The sequence below is a fragment of the Asparagus officinalis genome, unplaced genomic scaffold (assembly GCF_001876935.1).
Source record: "Asparagus officinalis unplaced genomic scaffold, Aspof.V1 AsparagusV1_Un546, whole genome shotgun sequence".
NCBI lineage: Eukaryota > Viridiplantae > Streptophyta > Magnoliopsida > Asparagales > Asparagaceae > Asparagus > Asparagus officinalis.
Window position 1 is genome coordinate 25,238 of NW_017972810.1, and position 14,220 is coordinate 39,457.

At 38.2% G+C, this 14,220-nt stretch overlaps 1 protein-coding gene across 1 annotated transcript in view; it reads left to right on the forward strand.

Moving 5' to 3' along the window:
* The window catches only part of LOC109827912 (kinesin-like protein KIN-7E, chloroplastic), a gene marked incomplete at its 5' end in the record, with an annotated part of 35,036 nt that extends 25,231 nt beyond the window's left edge, over positions 1 to 9,805 (forward strand). The window contains 8 exons of the mRNA XM_020394934.1: positions 6,382 to 6,522; positions 6,686 to 6,811; positions 7,205 to 7,255; positions 7,330 to 7,377; positions 7,461 to 7,667; positions 7,754 to 8,431; positions 9,419 to 9,508; positions 9,737 to 9,805. Coding sequence (XP_020250523.1) covers positions 6,382 to 6,522; positions 6,686 to 6,811; positions 7,205 to 7,255; positions 7,330 to 7,377; positions 7,461 to 7,667; positions 7,754 to 8,431; positions 9,419 to 9,508; positions 9,737 to 9,757 — 1,362 coding nt within the window. The remainder of the gene's footprint in view (positions 1 to 6,381; positions 6,523 to 6,685; positions 6,812 to 7,204; positions 7,256 to 7,329; positions 7,378 to 7,460; positions 7,668 to 7,753; positions 8,432 to 9,418; positions 9,509 to 9,736) is intronic.
* Between the last annotated feature and the right edge of the window lie 4,415 nt (positions 9,806 to 14,220).

Consider the following 14,220-nt stretch of genomic DNA (forward strand, 5'->3'; position numbering starts at 1 on the left):
ATGTTGGGAAATATCAGTTTCAATGTAACTTGATCTATTTTTGGTCTTTCATTTTCCATTTTCTTTATTATATTACACCCCGAAATGTTGGGACTAAAGGTGAAAGAGACCGAAAAGCACCGGACACAAATGGGGCAGGGCAGTGGAGGAGAAATAGTTGGATAAGATAACATATTCTTATTAGTAAATACAGAACATTTCCTGTCCATTTTAGTAAGAAGCTTGAGAATTCTTTTTTTATATGGATAAAGTATGTCATTATTGTAGAGAAATAGAGAAGACAAAGTTATTATTCATGTAACCCTAACCTCTTTTAAATGGAGACTGGGAGGATATTACAAAATAGGCATGAGATAAAATCACATCTTTGTATCTCAATAATATCACATAATATCTCTTAAACCTAAATACTGATAATATCTAACACTCCCCCTCAACCTGGAGCATATATTACTATGTATGTCTAGTTTGTTACAAATCTAAATAGAACAGCTAGTTGCAAGAGTTTTGACAATGTCATCTTTATTCAGAATACTTGAAGACGTTAGTGAACGAAAAATTGTAGTAACATGTCAGGAGATGGAAATCAGTTGATTGAAGGAAGAGAATCAACCGATTTAGAGATAGGACTGATATGTAGGATAGGATTGATACACAAAGGAATAAGAAGCAGGAGGGCCGACATGCAAAGTGAAGAGGTTGATATGCAAAGTCTATTAAATAAGGGTCATTTGTAATAAATGTTTTGTTCCAGCTCAAACTGCTTCAATTGTTTTCTGTTAATACTGTTTGTGCACGTGTACATTCTTGTAACTCTGGATTTGGTATAAGTAACAAAGTGTAACATCAAAAGAGGATTATGAATGAAATAAGTTGTTCTTCTCTAAACTCTCAATTCCAATCTCTGTTCACCTTCTCTCTCAATTCTCTCCTACGCAAGCTCTCCTTGTTCGTTTCAGGCTCATCATGGCTAGAAACAACACCAAAAACATCGATCGAGGTTTCAGAACCTCACAATTGGTATCAGAGCTTTATCGACCCCAATATCAATTGAGAGCAGCAATGAATGAGTTGTCTTCTCAGTTTCAGATTTTTGTCCAAGAATTCAGGAATTCCAAGAATCTGGACCAAAGAATCGTGGGATAAGAGAAGAACTCTCATAGACAGAAGGGTGCAGATCAGGATTCACAACCCAATCGAATCCTCTTAGTCACTATTCACATAATGCTCTATTTTATAACGATGGAAGTGCTGCATCAAGTGTTTCTCCATATGAATTTGTAGAGAAGATCGTCACCTTTCAGAAGTCAGTTGGCTTTCAAGCTCTTATACAATTTCAATCACAGCAAAATACGGTGGAAGCAATGAATTCTCTACAAGGGCGCAATATTTATGATAGATGTTGTTAATTAGCCATACAAATTTCCAATCTCAGTGAGCTGCAAGATAATTACAACAATGAGCGATCGCAAGGACGTGATGATTTCAATGAAGAATTTCAGCCATCTTACAGTTTTGATGGAGGTATACCAAAAGCAAAAGCTAAGAATGATGTTGCTGCTCAAGACGACAAGAATTGGCGAACCCTCGGAGACATAGGCAATGTAGTTGGCGCTCGTCCTGCCGTCGTCGAAGGAAAGCCATTACATCAAATTCGCGTCCAATTACCAGAAACTTTCGTGCTCAACTCCTTGCGAATACTCAAGCTGATGCTGTCAAGAACAAAGAAGCCAGTGGTTCTTGCTGCTGATGGAGATACAAGAAAAGCCCTTATCAAAGAAGTTAAGCAAAAGACAGTTACAGTCAAGCCTAAGCCTACGATTGTAATTGAGATCAGTCCTGATACCCATAAGACCTTGAAGGAGCGACCTGATGCAAGGATGAAAAAGACGAAGAAGCCACAATCTTCTCGTCTCCACCAAAAGTCAAAGCTTAAGAAACCGCCATGACCAATCTTAAGCAAGAGGAAGCCAAATCTCAAGAATCCGTCATAGTCAATCTCAAGTAAGAAGAGGAAACTGTCGCCGCGTTCAACTGGGAAAAGGGTCCAAGAGTCTCGTCGGAGCGGAGTCAGCCTCGGGCCGATGGGAATTTACTGAAATTCCACTCCGTTACGATCACAACAGAAGCCCAGCTCCAAGAAGCTTGAATTCGCTTCTAGCATCGGAATAGGCCACGGGGAACTCGAGATCGTCATCAAGAGTCTCTCAGCATTCCAATTCATCGAGTCGCATGGTGTAAAGAAGGACAAATGATTGTTGACGGAGGAAGCGAAGTTGTATGATTTAAACGGATCGTCGGAGGCTCAGGTTTTTTCAGCGGTGCCTCCTGAGGGAATTTCGAGGGCCGAGCTCGAGGAAAAAGTTGGTGGTTAAATTTTCAAGATTGGTTTGTCCCAAGCAGTCAAGAATAATTGGGTGGAGATTGAGAAACAATTGGTCTCCATAAAGGTGGGAAATGTTGAAGATACCCTTAAAGATTTGCTCAAAAGTATTGAATATGGAATGATGGCTGAATTGAGCAAGAATGATCCACGAAAGGAACAAACTCCTCAATCGCAAGGACGTGCTAATGTCAATGGCAAATTGGTTGGTGGCCTATGAATTTCCAGAAACAATCATGGTTTTTATGAGCATGCACGTTCATTTCTTGTGTAGCCAAAAGAAGGCTTCGCTGCTCAAAACCATTAGGAAATCTGCTAAAGAAGCTGCTGGTGTAGATGTTGTGATACATGTTAAGGTAAAGAATAATGATGGTTCTACATCAATAGAACAATTATTGGGTGTGATTTGTTCTCAATCGGAAGATTCAGTTGTTGGTTATATAGCAAAAGAGACACCTGAAGGGAAGCTCCTAGAGACATGGTCAGAAAAGCTAATCGGCTCGGGGTTAAAGCTTACCAATGTAACAAATGGGTTCGCTGAATTATTTGTTGTCAAGGATGCTACTGAGCTTACCTGTGTGAAGAAACCTGTCCATTTAACTTCATCAATGTTTAAACATTTTGTAGTCCCGCAACTCGAGAGAACTATTGATAAGGAGAAAAAGGTTAGTCATTCATCGCTGATGGGTGCCGCTGAGAAGGTTATAATTGATCCGACCAAGGTCGAAGTGAAGCTGAAGGCAGGAAATGTTGATATATGTTACCCGCCAATATTTCAGAGCGGCGGTAAGTTTGATCTGAAGCCAAGTGCATCAAGCAACGATGATAATCTGTTCTATGATTCGGCTAGTGTGATCATATCCGCAATTAGATCACGATATAGCAGCTACTGTTCGAATATTACCAGAACTTTTATGATTGATGTAACTCCAACTCACACCAAGGAGTATGAGGTTCTTCTCAAGACTCATGACACTGCAATCGCCATGCTGAAACCCGACAACAAGGCTGGTGCTGCTTACCAGGCTGTTGTTTCTGTCGTGGAGAAAGAAGCTCCAGAATTCCTCCCAAATCTTACCAGGTTTGCAGGAACAGGGATTGACCTTGAGTTTCGTGAATCTGGGTTGAACTTAAACAATAATCACCTTTTAAAAGCCGGCATGGTTTTTAATGTGTCCCTTGGCTTCCAGAACCTTCAAGCTGAGACAAAAAATCCGAAGACTCAGAACTTCTCTCTTTTGCTGGCTGATACAGTCATTGTTTTTAGTGAGAAACCTCCAGAGGTACTGACTGCAGGGTGCTCCAAGTTAGTTAGGGATTTGGTTAAAAGGTTTCCTACATTTGACCTTGAGACAAGGCCCAAATTAAGGAGAGGGAATTGTCAGGAGCTAAAAATCAGTTGATTGAAGGAAGAGAATCAGCCGATTTAGAGATAGGACTGATATGCAAGATAGGACTAATACGCAAAGGCATAAGAAGCAGGAGGGCCGACACGCAAAGTGAAGAGATTGATATGCAAAGTCTATTAAATAAGGATCCTTTGTAATAAATGTTTTGTTTCGGCTCAAACTGCTTCAACTGTTTTCTGTTAATATTATTTGTGCACGTGCACATTCTTGTAACTTTGGATTTGGTATAAGTAACGAAGTGTAACATCAAAAGAGGATTATGAATGAAATAAGTTCTTCTCTAAACTCTCAATTCCAGTCTCTGTTCACCTTCTCTCTCAATTCTCTCCTACTCAAACTCTCCTTGTTCGTTTCAGCTCATAATGTCCAGAAACAACACCAAAAGCATCGCTCAAGGTTTCAGAACCTCACATAACAGCCAGTAGAAACCCTAGGCGAGTCAATCAATAGAGAGAAGCCTTAGACGGGTTAGTCGGTAGAACTTCTAGACGGATCAGGCGGTAGAAACCTTAGGCTGGTCAGCCAGTAGAAACATTTGGTCGTTTAGCTAGTAAAAATTCTAGGAGGGTCGGCAAATAGAAAGTATTGGCGTGTTAATTAGTAAAAACCCTAGGCGGGTGAGCCGGTAGAAATCCTAGGTGGGTATGCTAGTAGAAACCATATGCGAGTAAGCCAGAATCTCTAGAAGGATAAGCCAGTAGAAATTTTAAGCGGGTCTGCCAGTAGAAGCTCTTAGCGGGTCAGCCAATAGAAACTCTTGACGGGTTAACCAGTAGAATTCATAGGCAGGTATGTTAGTAAAAACCCTAGACAGGTATTTTAGTAAAAACTCTAGGCGGGTATTTTAGTTAAAACCCTAGGCAGGTAAGCCAGAAGCCCTAGGCGGGCGGGTAAGCCAGTAGAAACAACATTGAAAGAGAACTGCTGTCGTAGCATATAACTACCAACGACGCTGAAGAGTTAATAGTAACTCCGATTACTCTTCATATATGAGCTGCAACTTCGGTGTTGTTCATCTCGTGAACAGTAGATACCTAAGCCAGAAGCCCTAGGCGGGCGGGTAAGCCAATAGAACCAACATTGAAAGAGAACTGCTGTCGTAGCATATAACTACCAACGACGCTGAAGAGTTGATAGTAACTCCGATTACTCTTCATATATGAGCTGCAACTTCGGTGTTGTTCATCTCGTGAACAGTAGATACCAACCTTGTTTTAAAGGTTATTATGTGGAGGGTGTTTGATAAGATCTAGAAAACAATGATGCTAAAGTGAGGAAGAGAGGCCTTCTTTGAACTGTTGTTGATCGAGCTCGTGTTCTTCATTCACCCGGATCTTGAATGCCGGCTGCGTCACGACGGCGTCGGTTGCGATGCCGTTGGCTCCCACTGTGGTCGCCAGCTTGTTTGCGGAAAAAGTCGCTGTATTCATTGCTGCATTCATTACAACTTTGATCGTTACAATGAAATAAAAAAGTAGTCTTTTTATAAGACCGGTACACAATGAAAACAAAAGAAATGCAACTCCTTTCAAACAAACGCAAGAGCTGTTTGTCATCTCTTGCTTGCGTGGGTCTTTGGCCTGTGACGGGGATGTTGATATCCGTGGACCACCGGGGCAATCAGATCTGTTCCGAGAAAATCGGGCAGAGCTTCGTCTATCCGTGGAGGGATTTTAGAAGCAGAACTTCGTCGATCTGCGTGGGATCGGGAAGCTATAAGCGTATACCTCGGCTAAAGCGAGGTAGTAGCTCTTCTTAGTATTAATGCTAAGGCTAATACTAAGGCTCGGACGGGTGATGAAGGCTCTGATCAAGAACTCTCCTCCTCTTGTTGAAGCGCACGGTAACTCCGATTACTCTTCATATATGAGCTGCAACTTCGGTGTTGTTCATCTCGTGAACAGTAGATACCAACCTTGTTTTAAAGGTTATTATGTGGAGGGTGTTTGATAAGATCTAGAAAACAATGATGCTAAAGTTGTTGATGTTGAAGCCGTCGATGCCATCAAAGATATTGTCGTAGCCGCCGAGGGGAGCATGAAGGCCATGCAAAACCCCATCGATGACCTTGAGATTTTAGAAAGATGGGAGAAGTTGCTATGATTGAGTAGGCTCTGATACTATGTAGAGAAATAGAGAAGGCAAAGTTATAATTCATCTAACCCTAACCTCTCTTAAATAGATATTAGGATGGTATTACAAAATAGCCATGAGATAAAATCACATCTCACAATATCTCAATAATATCTCATAATATCTCATAATATCTACTAAACCTAAGTACCAATAATATCTAACAATTATGATGCATATATTTGATTTCCTGATTGTATCTTGTCATGTTCATTTTAGTCTGTGTACACTGTGTCCTTCTCATCAAGCTTTATACTGTTTGAATATTCAGCTCAAGTCTTTTTTTAATCTTATTCTGTTTCAATCCTTTGCTACCTCCTACTTGCAATGTAACATCTAACCGATGATCAACTTCATTACTCAAGGCTTTTCTGACTGGATACCTATGGTTTTAGTAGTATCACTCACTGAATCTCATACTGTAGTTATTTACAAACATGCTTGACTCTCGTGCAGACTGGAACAACCATAATAGATCAAGTGGATCTTCTCCGCGAGCAGGTCAAGATGTTGGCTGGCGAAGTAGCACTATGTATGAGCTCTCTTAAGAGACTGACTGAACAAGCAGCCGGCTACCCAGAAGATTCACAGATTCAGGCATGTCAGCTATCCTTTGTTTATATTACAAAAGTGAACAGTCTCAACAGCTAGGTTCCTGTTATATGTTGGAGGTCAATTTGGTGATTTGTGTTATTTATCAAATTATGAGTGGCTTCCTGTAATGGGTTAAATATCAAATGCTTTTTCAATGCTGATGCAGGAGCAAATGCAGAAGTTGAAGGATGAAATCAATGAAAAGAAGATCCAAATGCGCATACTTGAGCAGCGGATGGTGGGATCTTTTGAAGAGACTGCACAGTCGTCGAGCAATGTTGACTTAACTCAGGTACCTTTTACTTTACCTGAAGTGTTGAGGGGCCCTTGAACTCTTGTATGCTGATTATTGGCTTTAGAGCTTGATTGGAGATATTAAAGGCAATAAATAAACTAAATAAAGATGAATCTTGGTTAGCATGAGGCAAGGTGGTGGTGGTGAGTGGCTATGGGTGTGGGCGCATGTGCATGTACCAATTGTTTGTTTTCTCTTGTGATTCCTTCTAGCGTCTTCAACTGTTTTTAGTTTATCACGTTCTATTAAATGAATCATTTTTTAATGAGGTCTTGTGCTTTTGAGGTGAAAAGTCACTTCATATAGGTTGATTATATTCGATGGGTTATGACCTTTTCCATTCACATTTCGTTTTTCTATCATATTTCTAATCATTGTCACCTTCTGCAGGCGTTTTCAGAGCTGACTAGTCAATTAAGTGAGAAGACATTTGAACTTGAGGTTTGTCCACTACTGCCTCTATGGGTATCTTTCTTTTGTGTTTACATTAACACACCCTTTCCACTTCCTTGTAGATCACATCTGCTGACAATAGGATTCTTCGGGAACAACTACAAATGAAGGTGAATCAGCGTATTTTATGAACATCCTTTTGGTCTGTAGTTGTAATACACCAAATTATGACAAGCTTTCATAACTGTGACAGATACCTGAAAATGTAGAACTTCAAGAAACTGTAACGTCACTAAAGCAGCAAGTCCGCTCCTTGCTAGATAAGAGCAGTCATAAGGATAGCCTGTGTAAGATTTGTGCCGCTGAATTATCTATCGAAAATGGTGACCTATCAGAAAGCTTTGTCTCATGCAAGGATTCTGATGGTGACACATCTGCGAAGGCTCAAGTTCTCATGCAGGTAAATTTATTTCCATCAGTTACAGTAAACTTCTTTAGATTGTTTGTTAAGTTCTTAAAATATATTCCTTATTCATTCTGATGCAGGCTGCTGAAATTGAAAATCTAAAGCAAGAGCAGGTGAGGTTAGCTGAGGAAAAAGATGGGCTTGAAATTCATAGCCAAAAACTAGCTGAGGAAGCATCTTATGCAAAAGAATTGGCTGCTGCTGCAGCAGTTGAACTTAGAAATTTGGCTGAAGAAGTCACAAAACTTTCCTACCAAAACGCAAAATTGACTGGGGACTTAGCTGCATCAAAGGATTATCTCTCCCTTGGTAGATCTAGTAATGGTCAGAGGGATAGCGTTTTCATTGAGGAGTTAAAGAAAGAGATTGTTGCCAGATGTAAGAAAGAAGCTTCTTTGGAGGCTGCATTGTCAGAAAAAAATCGAAAAGAAGCTGAGCTACAAAGAAGAATTGATGAGTCAAAACAACATGAAGAAGACTTGGAAAACGAACTTGCAAATATGTGGGTTCTTGTTGCAAAACTCAAGAGGAATGGGATGCTTTCTAATGAAACCTTATCTGAAGGGTTGAATGACATTGATTTTCAGCATAATGGTTTTATTTCATCACACGGCACTTCTGGTGTAAACTTTATGGGGAACAAACCTTTTGTTGGGATGCCTAATGATGATATAAATGGTTCACAAGAAGTAAGTGCTGCTTATGCATATGAGAGAGAACGATGCAAAGAACTAGAAGGCATTGTTTCTAGACTGAAGGTATGGAATTTTTTTTCCTGCCTACAAGAGTATTTAAATATATAATAGCCATCCATTTTTTGTTTACCTTTTTAGCTGCAGTAACTGATTAATCTTCTTGTCTTGTTATTAGCTATAAAACCTATGTGTTGCTGTAGATCTCACAGAATCTTATAATTCTTTTGGTTAAATCAAATTGGACATGATACGAATTATAAAACCTGGCATAGATGTATGGATGCATAAGTAGCAAGTTGCCAGATATGAAATGCATCTTTGAACAAGACCTGTTGGGCGTAGATTGTAGTTCTTACTGCATGCAGATCATGTATGACTGATCAACCTCTTATGATCTTATCTTCACTCCCTTTAAGTATCTTGTTCAGAAAAATCACTTGAGTCACCAGTTTTGTGTGCCTTGATAACTTGATTCAACACATTCTTATTTTACACTTACATACTCTGGAAGGACCTATTATTTAACTCTTCTTCCATTAACCTTTATCTCTCTCTTTCTGTTTTACTTTTGTTTGTTTGTTGAAGCATTATCCTGAAAAATTCATCATATAATCCATCCTTGGTCATTAGTTCTAGGTGAATGCTGGTTTGGTCAAAGTAGTTTTTGAAAATATCATTTTGTCACATAGTTATAGGGTTGTTTTCGTCTTTCTTTGATAAAAATGAAATTTCCTGTAATATGATAAAAACTGAGAATTATTGTAGTTTTGGGATCGATTTAGTTCAACGACCTGTCGAGAAATATTTTAGTTAATCTATGGATGCTTGTTGCTGGCAATGGCTTGACTAATTTTGCTTAATTGAGGACAGAAAGTCTTGTTAACCGAGGAAAATCTGTTCGATCTATAGAACCATGTTCTCTGTTTATGATATCTTAGTTGGCTAATGGCTAAGCTGTACTGGTAAATGTTCTGATAAAAGACACAAACTGTAGCCTTGGCAAATTTTAATTAATGAGTACGACTGAATTCACTTTTCTCGTACATTTAGGGGGAAGATCTTGATGGTCTAGATGTCAGAGCTCTTGAAGAGTTGCAAAGTTTTCATGTTGAAGCCTTATCAAAGATATGCAAGGAAAAGGTGAAACTTCAGTAACGTTGACCCTTGTAATGTATTTTGTGTATTGTTCTCCATCACCTTTTGTTCCATATTTTGAGTTCTTTATCCTGTAAAAATTTAACAAATCTCTCTTCTGCTAAATTCTACCTGTGTGTTTTATGGATTAATAATATGTTTAATTTAAATAAGCTATGTTAATGAAGAATATCTTCTTATACCTTTATTGCTGTTCAAAACTTGGTTTTGTAGTTGACAAACCGGGTCTCATAGCTACTGGATTCACTTAGCTCGGAAGAAATTATTTCTCCCTAGGTATGTATCTGAACATACATCAAAGTCTATTCTCTCATCCATAGCATCTATCTTTCATCTTTCTTTTATATGAAAATTAAAATAATATCTCTCATACCATGCTATGGATTTATATTTAGACTTAAGAGTTGACAATGAATTGTTACTATTGCTTATGATCCTTGTATGCATGGTTGAAATTGTTCTGATCTTTTAGCAATTCTAATAAGTAATAACAAGCGGTATTGCCTCTGAACTTAAGGCTTATGCATTGTTTTGATAATAAATTAGAAATAGTTATTAGATAGTTCTAAATTTAATCCAAAACAGATATTTGAGTCTTTCCTGCCTCTCAATTACTTCTGCAGATTTGGTCAGATCGGGTTTTGTCTTGATTAATTAATTACAGACGGGTGTTTGATAACGGATCAACATAGACAAATAGTTATTAGATAGTTCCATATACAATTCAGAACATATAGTTGAGTCTTTTATGTGGTTGTTACTGTGGTCGTTACATGTTACAGAAATCAAATCAGGTCAAATTTGTTGGACTTATTTCCTTGATGTCCAGGCACCCATTACATTCCTTTGACGCTTCGGTTCATGTCATTATAATCTTGTCCGTGGAAAATGGATTCTTGTGCACACTTAAATTTTGTGGTAAAGAATCCCTCACAATGATTGAACACAGAACAACTGCAACAGCAGTACTGTTTATTATGTTTGGATGCCATGGTGATTTTATATGGTGTTTTTAAAACACTGGTGTTTTTCTTCAAAAGTGTTTACAGAACACCACGATAAGTGTTTTTGGTCAACAATAGTTTGACCTTTTATAACATTAATATTAAATGTATTATTAATATATTAAATATTAATTATAATATAATCTATTTTAATTAATATATTATAATATTATATATATTTAACATATTATAATATTATATATAACTAATAACATTTTCTTTTTATAATATAATATAATATAATTATATTATGATATTCTTATATTAATATTTGTTATAATATATGTGATTTATCATTAATAAGTTATTTACTTTGTAATATATAATTATTTTGTCATTATTTTATTTATTGACAAATTTTTAAAAGAGACCTATTTGCAAACTTAATCCCCAAAAACGATCCCTTTCAAGTTTATTTGTCAAAACCGACCTGGTTTCAGTCCAAACCAGGTCGGTTTTGGCGAAAAAAGTTTTCAAACTTTACGGGACTTGAAGTTCAGTGAAGTTTAGCAGACATTTTGTTAAGCTGCTAAACTTCACGAGACTTAAAGTCCCGTGAAGTTTCAAAGTTCAAAAACTTCACGGGACTTCAAGTCCAGTGAAGTTTTGTTTTAACGCTGAAACTTCACAAGTCCCGTGAAGTTTCAGGCTTATTTTCCAGAGAATCGCGGCTCTAGAAAATGAGAACTGCAACTCCACGGGACTTGAAGTCCCGTGGAGTTTTCGCTCTGCCTATATAAGGCAGAAGCGATGGCTGACCCGTAACCTAGCCCCACTCCTCTTGAGCCCGACTCCCTCCACATCTGGCCCTCACCCCCTCCCCTCACCGGTGTCGCCTTTGACCCTGTCGTCGCCCCTCCCGTCGGCCCTCACCCCGTCGTCACCGTCAGAGTTCACCGAAATTAGGGCATCATCAATATTAATGTAAAATCTAAAAAAAATTCAATTCAAAATTTTTGTATATTCTCACAATTTCTTGGTGATTACTTGTAAAAAATTAGATTTTTGAATAAATTTGTAATTATTTATGAAATTTGTGAAGAAAAAATAATATTGTGTATGAAGTTAGAGGGGAAATTATCGAAATTTGTAACCGTGAAGTTAACAAAATGTAAAGTTTATGGGTTTTTAATATCGATCTAAGAGATTTAATGGTTAAAATTATGGGTTTCTAATTATGTGTTTCTAATATTGATATTGATTTTTTTACTCTTGAGAGGTAACGATGAACGATCGAATCGTAATTCTTTGTTCATATGATGGGAAGATTAACTATCTCGAAAATAATATGTCCATTTATGAAGGTGTACGGAGCCGTTTATATAAAAATCGTTATACTTTCGATGAATTGGTTAATGACTTACATTAACCAACTCATGTGAGTATCACCTCAATATTATTTGCAATTATCCTGTTAGGGAGAACAAAACAAGCGGCGTTCAAATCTCAAGTGACTATGATATGGGTCTCATTGGAGTGTTACACAACGAGAAGCGTTCGGTGGAATTATTTATTGAAAAACATCAGAGAAATTTGGGCAATCGGTGAATCATGACGGAATATACTTACTAACACGGTCCATCTAGATGATAATGTAAGTGTCGAATCAGAGGATGGTGATGAAGATGATGACTTACAAATTAATAGCATGACGTGTTTGATTGATCGTGATGAAGGGGACACCTAACACATTGACGGATGTTATACTAATAATTAGTATGTCGTGTTAGAGGATCCGCCGTCCGATGAAATTCATGGAGAAGAATGGATTGATAACTCTACGATGAAAAGTATTCCTATCGACACTAGTATCGTTGATAATACACAAGACGAGGACTTCTCATTCAAGAAGGGGGATTTATTTGAAAGTAAGGAGAAATTGATCCATGTGCTTCGTTTGTGGGTAATTGAAAAAAAATGTCAAGTTTAGACCAACAAAAAATAACGTAACAAGCTATAATGTGGTTTGTTTTTATAGCAAAGATGGCGAAGACGAGGATAATGGTGGACACTACGATGGCAATGTGAAATGTCCTTGAAAACTTAATTCACGTTTGGGTGTAAGAGTAGGCGGACAATTTAAAATCACGGCTTATAACAGACTCCACACATGTAGCAATCCCCGATTAGAGATGAATAACAAGTATGCGTCCACATCTTTTATATATCGATTTATTTTACCTAATCTAAGGGAGGATCTTGATCTAAGGCCAAAAGCTATTCGTCTTTTAGTGCATTAAGCAACCAAATTGGATGTATCATACAACAAGTGTTGGAATGCTAGGAGGAAATCGATGATAAAAATATTCAGGGATTTGGACAAATCTTATGAGATCTTATCACATTATCTCGAAGCACTCAAAAGAGGAAATCCGGGGACTATCTATGAAGTATCATCAAACCCTGTTGATGATGGAGAATAATGGTTCACAGGTGTATTTTGGGCATTTGGTTCTTGTATTGAGGGTTTCAGATATTATCGTCCTCTTCTTAGCATTGATAGCACTCACTTGTACGGTAAGTACAAAGACGTTTTGCTTGTTACAACCGGAGTTGACGTAGATAGCAGATTATTTTCTTTGGCGTTTGCAGTGGTTGATATTGAAAACACAAAGAATTAGACATGATTTTTTGCATGCATTAGATATCATATCCCTAGTGTGGGGGCTCGGTCGATTACATTCATATCTGATAGGATAAAATGAATTCCAAGAGCACTCCAACAACATTTCCCGTCGTCACATGAACATCGTTATTGCTTGCGACATATTAGGGACAACTTCAAAAAGAAGCATGGAAACAGGCAGGTTCAAGATCTTTTTTAGCAAGCCGGTTGTGCAACAGAAAAATTAGTTTATGATCAAATACGAGAGAGGATTAAATTCATTTCACGAGCTGCACATGAATGGATTGAAACTAGTTTGGGACCACACAATGTTGATAAGTGGGTTTTATTGTGAAGATGGCGGCAAGCGGTTCTGTATGATTACGAACGCTTCTGAGAGTTTCAATGGTGTGCTTAGGGGAACACACGGTATGCCAATACTGTTACTAGTTACTAAAATATTTTACAGACTTAATAATTTATTTCTCTAACGTCGAGAACTTGGTGCAAATATCTTCTCAGGGCTCACGCTAAAGGTTGAAGAAATGTTAGCGGCTCGGATTGTCTCCGCTCGATCATTTCATGTCGTAAGATATAGTTTTAATGAATGAGATGTCATTAAGGGAATATCACATAGAGAAAGTTTCTCGTACAAAGTCAATATGCTTGTGGATCACACGTGTACGTGCACTTGCAATGTACCACAACTACAATTGATACTCAGATCAAGCGGGCAAATGTACACGCGACGACATAGGTCCCGTGACGATGACGATGGAGCCGACACTTCACATGCTGATGGAGCAAGTACTTCTCAGCCTCATGCACAACCAAATACTCAGATAATCAGGGCTCATCAGCAGAAACGTAGGGGGCGGGGAAGAGCGAGGGGGAAGAGAGTGAGAGGAACGAGAGGAGAAATTTTGGGTTGTATGTTATAGGCGTTAAAATTACCTATGGGTCCTCGCACGTAGTTCGAAACAGAGAGGAGACGATAAACGTCACTATTCGAGTCACAGAAGTTTAATTGACGTCGATGAACGCATGAAGTAAGTCGACGAACCGGTGTCCATAGACAAAAAAAAATA